The following is a 19,597-nucleotide window of genomic DNA, read 5'->3' as shown; positions in this document are numbered from 1 at the left end:
GTTAAAATGCCAGGTTCTTGTGATTTTAAGGAATGAGATAAAGATAAATCATGTCAGAACTTTTTCCACCTTTAATGTGACCTATAACGTGAACAATTCAATTGCAAAAGAAGCTGAAATCTTTGAGGGAGAAATAAAAAAAATCTCACAATAACCTGGTTGCATAAGTGTGCAAACCCTTAAACTAATACATTGTTGAAGCACCTTTTGATTTTATTACAGCAATCAGTCTTTTTAGGTTGGAGTCTATTAGCATGGCACATCTTGACGTGGCAATATATGCCTACTCTTCTTTGCAAAAGCGCTCCAAATCTGTCAGATTGCCAGGACATCTCTTGTGCACAGCCCTCTTAAGATCACCCCACAGATGTTCAATTGGATTCGGGATTGGGCTCTGGCTGGACCATTCCAAAATGTTAATCTTCTTCTGGTGAAGCCATGCTTCTGCACCCAAAAAGCGTTGCTGAATGCCTCGACCTCGAGGCATTCAGCAACGCCGCGATCGGCACGAAGGGGCCATCTCTGGCCCCTCCACGGGGCGTCAACATCCGCCATACTTTGTATGGCGGCGGACGCCCGTTTTAAAAGCGTTTAGGAGGCGATCAACGATCGCCTCCTAAACTTAAATGGTGTCGCTGGAATGCCTCGATCAGGAGGCATCCAGCGACACCAAACACTTACCTTTCGGTGGGCTGTGACCGCTCCGGAGAGCAGTCACAGCCGCAGCTGCCGGTGATCTTCGCCATCAAGGAAGATGGCCGCCGCCCTGCAACAGAAACAAACAAGTTTTAAAAGCTCGCTAGACGGTCTCCAGACCATCTAGAGAACTCTGGCTCCACTTGCAGGTTGAATACAGGTACTGCATTCACCATGCAATTCAATGGAGCCCAGCTTTCTAATCACATTGTGATTAGTAAAAATAAATTACAAAAATAAAATAAAATTAATAATTAGAAAAAAATAGTAAAAAAACAGTAAAATGTAAAAATCATTTCCCACTGATGTCACTATCAGGGGAACCTCCAAGTTGAAAAAAATGTTTAAAAAAAAATTAAAAAAAGGCAAAAAAATATAAAATATATATATAAAAAATATATTTTTGTGAGCAAGTCCTAAAATTAGCATATTAGCTTAAAACAATTCTCGCATGGAAAGAGTTAAAATACTGGCATATTAAATGCCCGTGGGGTGTCTACTTTTAAAAAAGGTATGATTTGATGGGGTAAATTGAATTGGCCAGGTTCAACAAGGTCCCAATTAACACCGGGGGAAGGATGGCCACACATCTAATTTCCAATTAGAAAAATGCACACGTACCAAATGTGGCCTTTTAGTTCCCCCAAAAAATGACAAACCCATGCATGTGGGGTATCACTCTACTCAGGATGTTGCTGAACACATATTGGGGTGTCGTGTGACAGCGGCATATACCAGGAGCTGTAAATTCATACATAAAGTAGGTGTGTGTGGGAAAAATACACACACAAAAATACTACTGCAAACTTTGAAAAAATGCTGGTGGTAAAATGTGTGCATGCAAAGAGTTAAAATACCAGCATTTAAAATACCCTGGGGTGTCTAGTTTTCAAAAATATATGGTTTTATTGGGCACACTGAAATGGCCCGGCTCAAAGATGTACCAAATAGGGCATGGGCAGTGGATCCCCAAATGCCAAAGTTCAACATTGAAAAATGTGCATGCCTCAAATGTGGCCCTTTTGCCCCCAAACAGCCAGGCAAAATCATTCATGTGGGGTATCACTGCGCTCAGGAGATGTTGCTGAACACATATTGGGGTGTTTTGTGATAGTGACATAAACGAGAACATTTTAATTCATACCTGAAGTAAAATGTGTGTGGCAAAACAAATGCAAAAAAATGACTACCACAAAGTTTGACAAAGACTGGTGGTAGATATGGTGCATGGAAAGAGTTAAAATACTAGCATTTGAAATACCCTGGGCTGTCTAGTTTTCAAAAATATATGACTTGATGGGGTAAATTGCATTGGCCGGGTTCAAAGATACCCGAAATGGCACATGGGGGGAAGAATTACCAGATTTGGAAAAAATGGCTTTGAAATAGCAAAACGCTACCTGTACTTATTGCCCCATAATGGGTAGAAAAAAGCAAAAAAACATAAAAACATTGGGTATTTCTAAACTCAGGACAAATAGTAGAATCTATTTAGCAGGTTTTTTTCATTACCTTTTATAGATCAGTAAAAGATTTTTCAACTAAAAGTTAGAAACAGTCATTTTTTTCTAAGTTTTTCACCATATTTTATACTTTTTTTAATAGTAAATAATAAGATACAATCAAAACAATGTCATCTAAAGAAAGCCCTTCTTGTCCTGAAAAAAACAATATCTAATGTGTGTGGGTTCAGTAAACGGGTAAGAAGAAAATTACAGCTAAACACAAGCAGCGCAGAAATGTTAAAAAGGCCATTGTCACAAAGGGTACAAAAAGTAAAATCAGCCTTTGTCTCGAAGGGGTTAAAGGAGGAAAAAGTTCTGACATGTTACCTTTGTCTCATTCTTCAAAATCACAAGAACCTGTCATTTTAACAGGGTTGTGTAGACTTTTATATATATATATATATATATATATATATATATATATATATATATATATACATACACACACGCACGCACGCACGCACGCACAGGGAGTGTATATATCCCCTTGTATTTTTCAGGGTGGCTACCGTCAGTAGTTTTTACCAGCCCCAGGGAGATGTTTGGAATTTTGCTTCCATGATAAATTGTGTGTCCACCTTACAAATGTCAGGTACCAAAGACTTGTCAAGCAGGGTCATACTTCCAGAGTCTAGTAAGGTCTGCACTGCTTTCCCATCCACATTCACAGAACACCATGGATGATTTTTGACATTTGTTTGCAGAATTCCTGTTATTACCCAAGTTACATTCCATTGGTTCAATATCATCAGGACAGTCTTTTGCTATGTGTCCAAATGCTCGACACTTAAAAAGTTTGTCCCCATTCTAGTGTCCCTTGTAGGTTCTTCTTGCATGACAAAACCTCTTTCTTTTGCCGTTATGTCCCTGGATTTATAAGAGCTCTTCAGAATTCCCTTGTTGTAGTCCCTTGCTTGGGCCAGTTCTAGATTGTAGTATGCCTTTTGGGGTTCTCCACTTAGAAATGGTGCTAGTAAGCAATTGATAAGCTTCAGCCTGGGCTAGTGCGGCTTGCCTGACCAAAGCCTCTGTGTTTTCCTTTTGGGCTAGCAACAATTGCTGTACAGAGAGTATATAGCATTAGTCTCAGCTGCCCTTTTATTAGTTTCTTGCTGCATGGAAGTGCACTGGATAAGTGGTTTTGCACCTTACTGACTTGTCCGCAATCTCTACCATATGTGGCACAATACCCCTTATTTGGTATTCTTCGCTCACACACAGTCTTCCAGGTTGCAGAGATGGACACAAGGAGAGTTAAATAAAAGGCTGGGCCTGTTTTTATTTTTTAAGACAGGCACAACAAAACAAATCAAAAAACAAAATCCTTGCTCTTATGAGCGCTGACTAATATAAGGGGATATATATACACTCCCTCCATTATTAACCCATCCTTTCTGTCACAACAAATATATATATATATACACACATATACATATATATACATATACATACATATATATATATATATACATATATACACACACATATATATACATATATATATATATACACATATACATATATATATACCGTATTTGCTCGATTATAAGACGAGGTTTTTTTCAGAGCAAATGCTCTGAAAAATACCCCTCGTCTTATAATCGAGGTCGTCTACTAATCAGACCTCAAAATGTCCGGTGGGGCCATGCTACTTACCGGGCTTTGGTCGCGAGCAGCAGGAGAACAAGAAGCTAGCTGCGTGTCACAAAACTCTGCCTCCCCCCTCCTTCCTCTGGGGGCGGGGCCAGAGAAGTTGCACGCACAGCGGGCCCCTGCAGAAGTCTTGAGTGAGAGATCAGCAGTTCAGGTAAGGGGGTGGGGGGCTGGGGGGTTTGAGCGTGTGTGTGTATATGTGATTAATGGAATGAATGAGTATTTAAATGTTTGTGAATGAGTGTGTGTTAGTATGGATGTGTAAGGGTGGTGGTGGTAGCATCATAGCATGGCATAGGGAGGCTGTACTCACACTCCTATCATCCTAGGTTCCAGCATGTACTGGCTGCCTTGGCTTGATAGGGGTGTGATTGCTGTTAGCAGTTATATATATATCTCCAGAAATGCCTTTTAACCCCCTATATGCCACTCTGCCCCATGATATGCATTTTAACCCCCTATATGCCACTCTGGCATATAGGGGATTAAAAGGCATATCATGGGGCAGAGTGGCAAATAGGGGGTATAAGGCATTTCTGGGGGCAGAGTGGCAACCCTGGGGGCAGATGTGCATAACTGGGGGGGCAGGTTGGCAAATAAAAGGAAATAAAAAATATATATTTTTCTCAATCATAGCTTTTATTAAATATGAAAATATTGTTTACATGAATTAATATTTACTAGTAAAACTTTTTTTCCTATAGGGTAGTCTTATATTCAGGCTTTTTGTTTTTTTCCTAAATTAATATTTAGATTTTGGGGGGTCGTCTTATAATCAGGGTCGTCTTATAATCGAGCAAATACGGTATATATATATATATATATCTATATACACACATATAAATATATATATATATATACACACACAAAACACAATAAAATACTGTAGTTTGGTTAATTAACACAAGACAATTTAAACACATTTAGGTCACTTCAGGAAGCAAGTAATCTTACCTTTACAGTCTGAATCATTTTGGCCACCTGCACTTTGGTTTTGCCTTTGACTGATTTCCCATTCACACCTGTAATTTCATCTCCAGCAGCAATCGTCCCATCCAGAGCAGCGGGTGTATTATCGAATACCTATACAAGAGCAAAAGATAAAACAAATTAATAAATAGTAAATATACATTATCAATAGATGAAAGGGTTAAAAATACAAATTAAAATCAATATGTGAAAAAAAGAAGATAAAGACTAATAAAATAGGCAAAATAATACTAAACTCAATTAAACCTTTCAGGACCGGGGGGGGTTTGTTTTTGTTTTTTTTACCATGTTTGCACTAAAGGATCAGAGCAGTTTTTGTGCTTTTGCTATGACTTTATTCAACTCTGATTTCCCAGTAACTCATTTAGTGCACCCACACACATTATGTTGATGTTTTTCAGCACAAGTAGGGCTTTCTTTGGAAATAATAATTATATATATATAAACCATCATTTAGTATGAAAAATATCTAAAAATGTAGGGAAAATTAGGAAAACAATGAAATATTTTTACAGTTTCACTTATAAAAACTATATATAACCAGTGCAAATGGAAAAAAAACTCCAAGTGTATTTGGGTATTTGGCCTGTTTTTGGAAACACCACATATGCCTGGTATTTTCATTTATTTTGGCACTTACAGGGTTAAACATGAATGACGCCGGGTCATGACTTCCAGGGGCTTTGGCTACAAAAATGGGTTAAAATGCCTACCGTGGCGGGAGTTCCTGATGCCCCTCCTGACTCAGACGGTGTCTGAGCGGTATTCTCCCTGTTTGAGCTCGTTCCCACATATTCCCCCCGCCGGTTCTGCCCGTACATATAGTTCGTTATATCACTTGTTACGTCGGGACCAGACAACACCAGTAGCGGACCCACAATGCAGAGACGGGCTGGATACAGCCCAAGGTAGGGGCAGGCAGCACAGAAGCAAAGTCCAGTAAACAATCCAAGGTCGGGGCAGGAAGCACGGTAGCGAGGTCCAGTAAACAATCCAAGGTCGGGGCAGGCAGCACGGTAGCGAAGTCCAGTAAATCATCCAAGGTCGGGGCAGGCAGCACGGTAGCGAAGTCCAGTAAACAATCCAAGGTCGGGTATACGAAAAGGCAAGGCAAAGTAAACACACCCAGAGTACATATAGAGCTCATCGAACGGGCATAGATAGAAGCCAGGGGAGAGTATAAATAGGAACAAGGGCGGGACAAAACGGACAGGGGACCAATGGGAGATGTAGTGACGTCACTGCGTCCGGCGCCAAATAATGGCGCAGGAAAAAAACAAACAAAACACAAAACGAGTGCTAAACCCGCGAGTATCGCGGGTCTCGCACTACTTAGTAGATCGGGAGCGCCGTGAGCGTGCCGCAGCACCTCGCTTATTACTCTGCGAGTGCTGCCGGCATGCTGCGGCAGCTCCAGCAACAGAGTCTTGTGAGCGACTCACGGCGGTTCGCATAGACGAATGCGACCGTTGTGAGCGCGCTGCGTCTACACGCACGCCCCTCCGTGTGCGTGTAGTACACACGTCACTTGGAGAGGGCGTGCGTCTGTAGACGCGAGCACGCCGCCCACCCGCGATCGACCGTCGCGGGACAGCGACGGAACCGGTAAGCGCAACACCACTTTCATTTTGCGGACGTTTCCTGACGGTACTCTACCTGTCCATTTACGTCTTCACTAATTCACTCTTCATCTCTGACTGTACACTCGCTGATACGTGCTTTGTTTTTGTATTGTTGTTTTTATTTGTTTACTATGGTTTACATTTGATTTTGACATTCTCCGGAACAATGCTGTCTACAGACGGTTCAAGTAACATTACATCTGTGACATTGTTTGTATTATGCTGTTGCTTGTATAATGACCACTCTGCTAATGCGGCACATTTTGCTGTCTGGGGTCCACATTTGTACTGTCTTCTCTCTTGGCTGTATCTTGTCTGATGTACGATGTTCTGTTGTGTCATATTGCCTGATGTATTTTATTCCTGGCTGTACGCAATGTTACCATCTTTTCAATAAAACGGAGATTTGATAAAAAAATATGAATGACGCGCATCGCTGTTTCTAAATAAGATTTTTTTTTATACGTGGTATGCTGGGAGTTGCGCCCCAACAGTGGCCAGAAAAAGAAAAACTGCTAAACAAAAGTATATATTTTTTGAAAGATGACATCCCAAAGTATTTTACTAGGGGTGTAACGAGTTCACCAAGAGAGCTGTAGTAACTCCTAGAGATCACCCATATGTATCCTCCTGTTGTCCCCGAAATCGCTTCTAGCACCAGTCAGCATGCACACCTTGGAACCCTATGTGTACCCAATAAGTAGACACAACTACCTTGAATTGAGTACAGCAGGAATGAACAGTTTATTGTTGTAAATCATAGACTTAATTAACATAAATTAACAGATACATGTAGCTTGGAAATGTAGCTGCTGTGGCCTCTTCCCAAGTGGACTCTTCTTAAGTGGACAGATAGGAGTTACACTGGAGTTAAACAGGAGGGAAATGACAAACGACATACCGAGGACAGTACAAAGCAGGTAACCCACATAGGCACTTGCTTGCTGCACCCCCTCCCTACTATGAATCCATACATGTTTCCATGTCCTCTACCCACAATTCGCACAATCGCCACGCCCCTTGACAAACCCTCTACAGTCCACATAACTCCATCCCATCTATCACCCCACCCTAGCTAACAGGCCTTTCTGTTCTCTCCATACCCCAACATCATTAAGCACGCACATGTAATGGCATGCAATGCCCACAAATCACATTCCCATTTGTTTTCTGTCTGTATCCTCCTTCTGTGCTCAGGTGACAGTCCACTGCAACCCCGGCCCCCCTTTCTCCTGTGCCCTCTGGAATGCACGCTCTGTTTGCAATAAACTAACTGCTGTCCATGACCTTTTCATTTCTAACCACCTTAGCCTTCTTGCGCTCACTGAAACGTGGCTGACACCCTCTGACACTACCTCTCCTGCTGCTCTCACTTATGGTGGCCTTCACTTCAGCCACACTCTCAGACCTGGAGACAAACAGGGAGGTGGTGTTGGTAATTCTCCTCTCTCCTTGCTGCACATTTCAATGTCTACCACCAATTCCCTCTCTGTCTTTCTCATCTTTCGAAGTACACTCTGTCCGACTTTTCTCCCCAATTGCTCTTCGTGTTGCAGTGATCTACCGGCCTCCTTGCCCTACCTCTCATTTCTTTGATCACTTTGCTGCCTGGCATTCCCACTTTCTTTCCTCCACCATCCCTACTTCAATATACCTATTGATGACCCATCCTCACCTGCTGCTTCCAAACTACCGTATTTGCTCGATTATAAGACGACCCTGATTATAAGACGACCCCCCAAAATCTAAATATTAATTTAGAAAAAAACAAAAAGCCTGAATATAAGACTACCCTATAGGAAAAAAGGTTTTACTAGTAAATATTAATTCATGTAAACAATATTTTCATATTTAATACAAGCTATGATTGAGAAAAATATATATTTTTTTATTTCCTTTTATTTGCCAACCTGCCCCCCCAGTTATGCACATCTGCCTCCAGGGTTGCCACTCAGAAATGCCTTATACCCCCTATTTGCCACTCTGCCCCATGATGTGCCTTTTAACCCTCTATATGCCACTCTGCCTCCAGAAATGTCTTATACCCTCCTATATGCCACTCTGCCCCATGATATGCCTTTTAATCCCCTATATGCCAGAGTGGCAAATAGGGGGTATAAGGCATTTCTGGGGGTGTATATATATATAAACTGCTAACAGCAATCACACTCCTATCAAGCCAAGGCAGCCAGTACATGCTGGAACCTGAGGATGATAGGAGTGTGAGTACAGCCTCCCTATGCCATGCTACGACCACCCTTACACATCCATACTAACACACACTCATTCACAAACCTTTAAATACTCATTCATTCCATTAATCTCACACACACACACACACACACACACACACACACACACACACAAACCCCCCACCCCCTTACCTGAACTGCAGATCTCTCACTCGAAGACTTCTGCAGGGGGCCCGGCTGTGAGTGCAACTTCTCTGGCCCCCCCCCCCAGAGGAAGGAGGGGGGGAGGCAGAGTTATGTGACACTCTTCTAGCTTCCTTTTCTCCTGCTGCTCGCGACCAAAGCCCGGTAAGTAGCATGGCCCCAGCGGACATTTTGAGGTCTTATTAGAAGACGACCTCGATTATAAGACGAGGGGTATTTTTCAGAGCATTTGCTCTGAAAAAAACCTTGTCTTATAATCGAGCAAATACGGTACTTTCACTCTCCTCCTCCCTCGGACTCTCACAATGGACTAACTCCCCAACGCACCGTGGCGGTCACCAAATAGATCTAGTTTTCTCCCACCTTTGTTCCATTTCTCAATCCTCTAACTCTCCCATCTGTCTGTCTGATCACAGCCTGCTCACATTTACACACACCCTCCCTACCTAAGAAACCACCACAAACCTACCGTAATATCAGCAACCTAAACACTCCACAGCTCTCAGATACACTACGGCCATTCCTCTCAGATATATCCTCCTCCTCCTGTCCTGACACAGCCACAGATCAGTATAACCATACACTAGCCTCAGCCCTAGATATTGCCCCTGTAACTGTACGCAATCCCCCACGCCGTCCACCTCAGCCATGGCATTCCAAGCAGACACGCCTCCTTCAAAGGTGTTCACGTACAGCTGAGCGCCTGTGGAGGAAGTCTCGTTCACCTGAAGACTTCGTTCACTACAAATTCATGCTCCGCTCCTATACATCGGCCCTCCATCTCTCCAAACAAACATATTTCATTTAATTAATCACCTCTCTTTCCCATAACCCTAAACGTCTGTTCTCCACATTTAACACCCTTCTCAGACCCACAGCACCCCCCTTGCCCTCCAACTTCTCTGCCCAAGAGCTTGCCACCTACTTCAAAAACAAAATTGACATCATCAGGGATAACATCCCCCATAGTGTCAATCATATGGTACCTCAACCTCCCTCTTCACCTCAAGCGATCCTCACCTGCTTCAGCCCAGTTACACCCCTCGACGTTTCCAATGTCCTGTTGTCTTCCCACCTCACCACCTGTCCCCTCGACCCTGCACCTTCACATCTCCTGCCACCTCTCTCTAGTGTCCTTACCCCAAGCCTAACCCACATCTTTAATCTCGCCTTGTCCTCTGGTGTATTCCCATCCTCATTCAAACATGCCATCATCTCCCCCATCCTAAAGAAACCTTCACTTGATCCCACATCCCCATCAAACTACCGTCCAGCTTCTCCCGCTAGCTTCCAAACTGCTGGAACGATTAACCTACAATCAACTGACAAACTTTCTCTCATCAAACTCTCCACTTGACCCTCTGCAATCTGGCTTCCGCCCACAGCATTCAACAGAGACTGCACTGACTAAGATTACTAATGACCTCCTCACAGCTAAAACAAAAGGCCAATTCTCACTGGTTGTTCTCTTGGACCTCTCAGCCGCTTTCGACACAGTCGACCACTCTCTTCTCCTACAAAACCCTCCATGCTCATGGCATCTGTGACACGGCTCTTTCATGGCTTAAATCCTACCTTTCTAACCGTACTTTTAGTGTCTCATTTACTGGAACGTGCTCCTCTCCCTTACCGCTGTCTACTGGTGTTCCTCAAGGCTCAGTTCTTGGGCCTCTGCTATTCTCCATCTACACTTCTTCACTCGGAAAACTTATTTCTTCCTTTGGTTTCCAGTACCACCTATATGCAGATGACACCCTACTCTATATTTCTGCTCCTGACCTTTCCCCCTCTCTTCTAACTCACCTCACTGACTGTCTATCAGGAATTGCATCATGGATGGCGTCCCGTTACCTAAAGCTCAACATCTCTAAGACCGAACTCATGGTAATCCCGCCACCTGCTGTGTCCACTTTTCCTGACGTCTATATTACTGTTGATAACTCCACTATCCATCCAACAGACCAGGTTCGCTGCCTTGGTGTCACCCTCGACTCTGCTCTCTCCTTCATCCCTCACATCCAGTCCCTCACCAAATCCTGCCGCCTCCACCTGAAAAACATCTCCCGAATCCGCCCATTTCCTCATACAAGATACCACCAAGTTACTAATCCACTCCCTTGTGATATCCTGCCTGGATTATTGCAACTCCCCACTAACCGGTCTCCCCCTCTCCCGCCTTTCACCGCTTCAATCCATCCTCAACACTGCAGCTAGATTAATCTCTCTCTGCCGCCGCTCCTCATCTGCTGCTCCACTATGCCAATCACTTCACTGGCTCCCCATACCCTTCAGAATCAAATTTAAACTTCTAACCCTGACCTATAGAGCCCTCAACAACTCAGCACCCCCTTACATCTCTACCCTCCTATCCAAATACATCCCTACCCACCCTCTTCGTTCCTGTCAGGACCTGCTGCTTTCTTCTACTGTTGTTAACTCCTCCCACTCCCGTATTCAGGATTTCACCCGTGCCGCCCCCCTCCTCCTCAAAACCTCTCTGAAAACCCACTTTTTCAGGGAAGCGTACAACATTGCTTTACAGTACTCCCAACCATCATCCTAATTACAGCCATCGGAACAAACGGCTTCAACACATCAGAAGCAGATCAACTCATCCTCACCCAAGCTGTCCTCTCCTATTGTCTCGCTCCCCTCAACCACCGGCTAGATTGTAAGCTCGCAAGAGCAGGGCCCTCTTCTCCTTTGCACCGGTTTGTTATTGTATGTGTTATTGTGTTTGTTTATAAATTGTTCTAATGAATGTAACAGCGCTGCGGAATCGGCCGGCGCTTTATAAATAAATGTAATGTAATGTAATATGTATTCAACCCAACCTTTAATTCCTCTGGCAGCAATCCTATTGATGGGATTAGTTAAACAATGGAGTTCCTACCTGTGCTATCTTTGTATGGCAGCCAGGCTGGAGCCATCTCTGGGTACCTTGGGGCCCGGTATGACAGGTCGTTCTGTCACAAGGGGCATTTTAACACTTTTGATTTAACCATTTTAGTGCCGGTCTGTCCTAAACATTGCAGTAAAAAATATTTTTTATTATTATTTTTAAGAAACCCATTCTATCCAAACACAGTAATTCAGTAATTTTTTCCCTGGTTACATGAAATTCCTGAAACAATTTAGGGCTGCAAGTAACGATTATTTTCATAATCGATTAGTTGGCAGATTATTTTTTCGATGAATCAATTAATCGGATAAAAAAATAAATATAAAATTTTCATTTATAATTTAATAAACAAACAGGAAGTTAAAAACAAACAGCAGAATTTTAAAAAAAAACGTTAAAAACAAGAAATGCATTTTTATCATTTCCCAACTTGCCCCCCCCCCCAGTTATGCACATTTGAGCCCAGGCTTGCCACACTGCCTCCCAGATATGCCACTCTGCCCTCCTCACATTTGCCTTATATACCCTATATGCCTTATACCCCCTGATATGCCACTGTGCCCCCTGATATGCCACTCCGTCCTCCTCAGATATGCCCTATATACCGTGATATGCCTTATACCCCCCAGCTATGCCTTATACCCCCAGATATGCCATAGTGCCCTCATAGATTCACAGACTCGTTCAGAGAATCGTTCACAGAATCACTCACAGCACACTGACACAATACTTTTATAAATAAATACAGGATTAATCTTCACTGCCCCCAGGATTTAGATTCCCCTTACTTTGCACCCCTTTACCTCTAACTGCACCTTAAGTTAACCTTATTACATTAATTAAATTAATCTCAGTCCTCAGCATTAAATTAACCCTAACGACCTCATTAACCACAACTGCCCCTAAATTAACCCTAAAGACCTCATCAACCATAACTGCCCTTAAATTAACCCTAAAGACCCCATTAACCATAACTGCCTGTAAATTAACCCTAAACACCCCATTAACCATAACTGCCCATAAATTAACCCTAAAGACCCCATCAACCATAACTGCCCCTAAATTAGCCCTAAAGACCACATTAACCATAACAACCTCTAAATTAACCCTAAAGACCCCATCAACCATAACTGCTCCTAAGTTAACCCTAAAACCCCATTAACCATAACTGCCCTTAAATTAACCACAACTGCCCCTATATTAATCCTAACGACCCCATTAACTATAACTGCCCCTAAATTAACCCCCACCTCCCTTAACTTTCAGCAGCCCAAATATTAATTGTATACTTACCGTTAGATGAGTTGCTGAGCAGTGTGGACGCTATAAGGAAAGGGACGGGCCAATCGTCAGTGTGACTGCACAGAGAGACTGGGAAGCAGAAAGGGGCGGGACCATCCATCAGTGTGTCTGCAGGGAGGGACTGGGTAGCAGAAAGGGGCAGGGCCAATCATCAGTGTGACTGCAGGGAGGGACTGGGAAGTAGTAACTGCTGTGAGTGACATTGAGTGATCCGATGAATCGGATCCGAACTTCATCGCACAGACACCCCACACGGACTGTTAGAGAGGAGGCTACGATCGTTGGCAACGATCTTCATTATCGGTTATTAACGATTTTATCGATTAGTTGTTGCAGTCCTACTTGTGATTTGTATTCAGTTACAGCCCCCAAGTACAGGAATACCCCATATACATGGTTAGGGCATGTCTTTTATGCAATGCGGGTTCAAAATTGGAAAATGCCCATTACAGTTTTCAAACATGGAATTTTGACAGATCAGTTTGCTGGGTTCATGACTCATTTGAGACATGGTAGACGTCCCATATTTCATTTTAACCCCGTAAAACTATATATTTCCAAAAACTAGACGGCTCAGGTAATCTAGTTAGGGGCATATCGGCCTGTACCATGCAGCTTATTCCACACCGGCCTTCCAAAGTGGATGAGTGAAAGAACAAAATAGGTCTTTATTTGTGTTCAGTAACACCCCTGAGCACAGCAATACCCCACATGCATAGATAAGTCATGTTTCTCAGACATTGTGGAGTCAAAACTGGAAGATGCGCATTTCAATTTTTAAACTTTTTTTAAAATATTTTTTATCAGATCACTTGTAAGTGACAAGTTTAGGGAAGCGCCGTGGCACGCCCACGACGCACCAACGGTACTGTAAGAGCTGCAGCGGTGTGTCCGGGAAACTCACAGGGTTATGAGAGAGTTGCCGCGACACGCTCGCGGCGCTCGACCACTCCAGCATCTGCCAGTGTGTACCCGGCACTCGCGGGTGTAGCACATGCAGATGCTATTTTTGTTTATCGCGCCGACGCCATTAGTGTGCGTCAGACTCGATGACGTCACCCCGCTTCCCATTGGTTGTTTCCCCGTTTTCCTGCCGTTTGCCCTATTTAAATCAGCTTCCACAGTCATTCAGTGCCCGTTCAAAGAGTCACTTGTGTGTTCGCTCTGGGTTCTCGTTTATCATATATTCCTGTTGCTGATTGACTATGTTCGTGTACCAGAACTTGGCTTTGTTTCCCCGACTCTGATCCTGTGCTGCCTGCCCCGACCTCGGAACCTCCTGATTACGCTTATTTACCGCTGATCCTGTACTGCCTGTTTGCCTTTGACTTCCTACCTAGCTCTCTGTTCTGTGACAACACTACCATCTCTGCATAGTGGGTGCATCATCCTGTGTTGTCCTAGGTCTCGTATAACACATTGAACGGGCCATACGTGGACCCCGCGGAGATGGCAAGTGTTCTCTTCCGCCAGGAGCTGCAAGACCAGCTACTAACGTCCCACTCTTCCCAGCTACAGTCGCTGGCACAGAAAATTGACACCATGACTGAGCTGATAAAGTCACTGGCAGTTACACCACCCGTGTTCTCTCCTTTCGCGCCAAGGGATCCTAGTCCTGAGGAACCAGGAGCTACTGCTCGGTTACCACTCCCGGACAAGTTTGCGGGAGACCCCAAGGAATGCAGAGGTATCTTGAATCAATGTCTCCTCCATTTCCGGAAACATCCTCAGGCCTTTCGTTCTCATTCCAAAAGGGGGTCCATCATCTCGTTGCTGAAAGATGAAGCATTGGTCCGGGTCTCTCCCTTGATTGAGCAGGGATCATAGCTACGCGACGACTGCCCTGCCTTCATGGAAGCTGTACGGTCGGTCTTTGATATGCCTGGCAGCTGGGAGACAGCATAAGCACCCTTACTAGAGCTTCAACAAGGACATAAGCATATACTCTAGCCCAGTATACCATCAAGTTCCGTACGCTGGCTTGTGAGCTCAAATGGGATCCAAGAGCCTTGAGAGCAGCGTACCATAAGGGACCGAACAAAAAACTAAAGAACGCTCTCCTGAACCATGACCTCCCGTCCGACTTGGAGGAGTTCATTGCTCTGGTTACATGTGGAAAAGCGCATTCAGGAGAGAAACATGGAGAAAGAGAGGACCCGACGGTCTTGACCTTATACTCCTCCTTCCACGCTCCAGTCCCCACAGGTTGTCACCAGCCCTACTACCGACGAACCAATGGAGATAGGCACCATACGCCATTTGACCAAAGCCGAAAAAATAAGGAGGAGGAACCTTGGGCTCTGTTTCTATTGCGGTCAAGCTGGCCATCTACTGCGCACCTGTCCCATACGCCCAGGAAACAAAAGAGCTTAGGGAGCGATGAAGGAGAACCCGTAAGCACGACCATCACCACTCCTCCAAACCGTATGTTGCTCGCTGTTCCGCTTAGGTGGCAAGACCACTCGGTGGTCACCCAAGCTTTCATAGACTCTGGTGCGGCTGGTGTGTTCCTCAATGAAAAGTGGGCGCTAAAACACCACTTACCCCTATGCACCAAAAAGACTCATTCAGTTATTACTGCTGTGGATGGCAACCTGTTGGGCCCAGGGGTAGTCACTCAGGAGACCTCACCTCTTACTATGTACATAGGGGCAACCCACAAAGAAAACATTTCGTTCGAGATAATCCAGTCTCCTCACGCTCCTCTCATATTGGGTTACACCTGGCTTCATACTCACAACCCACGTATCGTTTGGGAAAAAAGAGAGATCCTAGCTTGGAGTCACAAATGTCACCAGCTTTGTTCCATTCCTTGTCAACAAGTAAACCTTGTACTGGAAATCAAAGCGACAGACCCCAAGCTCCTGGCACCAAAGCAGTATTGGGAGTACCTTGATGTGTTCTCCAAAAAACAAGCCGAACGTCTACCACCTTACAGGCCTTACGACTGTGCCATTAACTTGTTACCAGGCGCTCGACCACTCCAGCATCTGCCAGTGTGGTACACTTATTTACCGCGGATCCCATACTGCCTGTTTGCCTTGGACTTTCTACCTAGCTCTCCGTTCTGTGATGACACTACCATCTCTGCATAGTGGGTGCCTCATCCTGTGTTGTCCTAGGTCCTATATAACGCTTTCTAGGGCAGGGTCATCCAGGGGCTGCCATAATGATCAGATCACTCCTATTGGGCAGTACTGATCTGATCATCATCAGCCCACTTTTGATTGGTTCTGCAGCAGTTACTAAACTCACACATTTGAACTGGAAGCACCCTGGACTTTCAGGTCAGTGCTGTTATTTTTTTTTAATTTATTATGAAGGGTTTAAAAGTGATATAACATAAAATTAAAGTCTAAAATAAACAGATGTAAAAAAACCCAAACAAACAAAAAAAAAGATAATCTACAAACCTGAACTATATAAAGGCAGGGGCAGTGCTGGGCTCCTCCACCTATACTGATTCCAATCACATTATGAGCATCCTTCTTCAGAATCACCGACCCAGGGACTGTTGGGATTCCACTAAAGGAAACACAAAAGGACACCTTTAGAAAGTGCTTGCAAACATCCCTGTTATAGACACTGCACAACAAATATGAGTGGATGAGGGTTCATGGGAATACAAAAAAGAAACATAAAATAACTGAGGAGAACAGTTTTGTCTATCCCCTTAACAGAATTACCGTATTTGCTCGATTATATGAGGACCCTGATTATAAGACAACCTCCAATATTTGATTATTAATTTAGAAAAAAGGAAAAAGCCTGAATATAAGACCGCCCTATAGGAAAAATGTTTTACTAGTAATTATTAAATCACAATTTTTTCATATTTAATAAAAACTATGATTGAGAAAAATGTTTTTATTTTCTTTTATTTACCAACCTGCCCCCCAGTTATGCACATCTGCCCCACGGCTTGCCACTCTACCTCCCTAATTTGCAACTCTGCTCCCCCGTAATATGCCAGTCTGCCTCCCTGGTATGCCTTATACCCCCTATATGCCACTCTACATACCCTGGTATGCCTTATACCCCCCTATTTACCACTTTGCCCCCCCCAGATATGCTTTTTCCCCCTATTTGCCAATCTGCCCCGATATTTCTTCCCTCGACTTACCAATACATCCCCAGACTTGTCCCCCGTGCTCCTGACTCCCTGGTGTCAAGTGGGGGCAGCTGGTGCACGTCGACACCATGCGTGCAGACAACCTCCGCTGCAACCCTAGACTTCTATGACTTAGCACCAGAACGTCACGACACGCCAGTGCGCCATCATAGAAGCCCCGGCAGCAGCGAAGGTTGTCTGCTCGCATCGCACAGACGTCCACTGGCTGCCAGAGAGGAGGATCCAGTTCCCCTTCTGCGCTGCGGGGGATCCTCCTCTATTTTTCAAATGAAAGTGAGAAACTTTTTTTTTCATTTTTTCTAGGGCTGCAACTAACGATTATTTTCATAATCGATTAGTTGGCCGATTATTTTTTCGATTAATCGGGGGAAAGAAAACAATATGCAAGTTTTTCGTTTATTTACAATAACTAATTTCACGATTTGCCTTCTTATTTTACTGACATAATTAAAGCTATATTTTAACAAGAACCCAAAAAATACCAAAAAAAAGCTTTACTAGTAAATACCGTATTGGCTCGAATATAGGCCGCACTTTTTTCCCCCACTTTAAGTTTTTAAAGTGGGGGTGCGGCCTATATTCGGGGTCTAGCGCCCGACGCCCGGGACATGCAGTCCCGGGCGCCGGGCAGGCAGCGGGGTTAAGATACAGATCCCCCGCAGCGGTGCAGGGGACCTGCATCCTACTCCCCGATACGCTCAGACAGCCTCCCCTGCCAGCACTTCCCATGGGGGGGGGGTGCCGGCACGGGAGGTTATCTAAGCGTTTTACCTCTGCCCACCCCCGACTTACCGGAGCAGACTCCCGGGTGTCTTGCGGGGCCGGCGGGAGACATCTACGCAATACGCGCATGCAACTTCCGGTACCGGAAGTTGCATACGCGTATTGCGTAGATGTCCCTCGCCGGCCCCGCAAGACACCCGGGAGTCTGCTCCGGTAAGTCGAGGAGGGGGGGCAGAGGAGGACAGCGGCAGCGTATCGCGGGGAGGGAGGACAGCGGCAGCGGCAGCGTATCGCGGGGAGGGAGGACAGCGGCAGCGTATCGCGGGGAGGGAGGACAGCGGCAGCGTATCTCGGGGAGGGAGGACAGTGGCAGCATATCTCGGGGGGGGGCAGAGTGGCAGCATGTTTTTTTTGGTGCTTTTTTAAAGAAAAAAAACTTTTTCTTTAAAAAAGCACCAAACTTTTAGGGTGCGGCCTATATACGGGGGCGGCCTATATCCGAGCCAATACGGTATTCATGTAAACTATTTTTGCCCAGTTATGCACATCTCACCCCCAGCTTGCCTCTCTGTCCCAGAAATGCCTTATACCCCCTATATGCTACTCTGCCCCTATATATGCCTTATACCCTCCTATATGTCAGAGATGTCACTGTGCCCCCTTATACCTCCTATATGCCACTCTGTCCCCTGATATGCCTTATACCCCCTCCTGATATGCCTTATAGCCCCCTATATGCCACTGATATGCCACTCTGTCCCCTAATATGCCTTATACCCCCTATATGCCACTGTGCCCCCTGATATGCCTTATAGCCCTATATATGCCACTGTGCCCCCCTAATATGCCTTAGAGTCCCCCCATATAAGAAAAACTGACATCGCTAAAATAGTTTTTTTATATTTAAATTTATTAAATATAGACAAAAAAATACACAATACAATATAAATATATGGACAATATAAACAATAAATCAAATATTGCAAACATCAAAAAATAAAAAACACAAATGTACATAATTAATAGATCCCGCAAAAATTCTACCTGCCCCACCAGGGGTTAATATATCAACAGAAGAAACACAGGGCAAATGAGCATAAAAATGCTCAAAATGAGCAAAAAAGATAATACTTACCCAGTGCTGCTTACTTGTCCTGTTTTTCTTCTGTTGATATATTAACCCCTGGTGGGGCAGGTGGAAGTGGCAGTGAGATGAAGTACCGGAGGTTGCGCACATCGCGCACTAAAATCCAAATCCCCTGCACGGGACCTGGATCCTCTCCGGCAGCCGGTAGGGGTCTGTGCAATGCGCGCAGACAGCTTCTTCTCCCCTCCGCTTCCGTTGGGGCTTCCATGATGGAAGCCGCACCGGAAGGTCATGTGACGCCAGGTTCAGTAATAGAAGCCCCAGCGGAAGGGGAGGGGAGAAGCGGAGGATGTCTGCGCGTTTTGCACAGACCCTCACCGGGTGGCAGAGAGGATCCAGATCTCCTGCAGCTTTGCGGGGGGTCTGGATTTTACAGTTATAATCCGATCTCTATTTGAGATCGGATTATAGAAGGGAGTTTTTCAGAGCATTTGCTCTGAAAAACATCATTATATAAATCGATAAAAATCGATTCAACTAATCGATTATGAAAATCGTTGACAACGATTTAATTAATCGATTATTATCG

General features: G+C 44.5%; 1 protein-coding gene across 1 annotated transcript in view; it reads right to left on the bottom strand.

Moving 5' to 3' along the window:
- The window catches only part of PICK1 (protein interacting with PRKCA 1), a 229,232-nt gene that overhangs the window by 158,067 nt on the left and 51,568 nt on the right, over positions 1-19,597 (bottom strand). Inside the window, exons 3-4 of the mRNA XM_053469072.1 lie at positions 16,480-16,591; positions 4,809-4,937 (exon numbers count right to left, since the gene is read on the bottom strand). Of these exons, the coding sequence (XP_053325047.1) occupies positions 4,809-4,937; positions 16,480-16,591 (241 nt within the window). The remainder of the gene's footprint in view (positions 1-4,808; positions 4,938-16,479; positions 16,592-19,597) is intronic.

This window comes from Spea bombifrons, chromosome 6, assembly GCF_027358695.1.
Source record: "Spea bombifrons isolate aSpeBom1 chromosome 6, aSpeBom1.2.pri, whole genome shotgun sequence".
NCBI classification, from domain to species: Eukaryota; Metazoa; Chordata; class Amphibia; order Anura; family Pelobatidae; genus Spea; species Spea bombifrons.
This window is presented reverse-complemented; position numbering and strand designations above follow the sequence as displayed.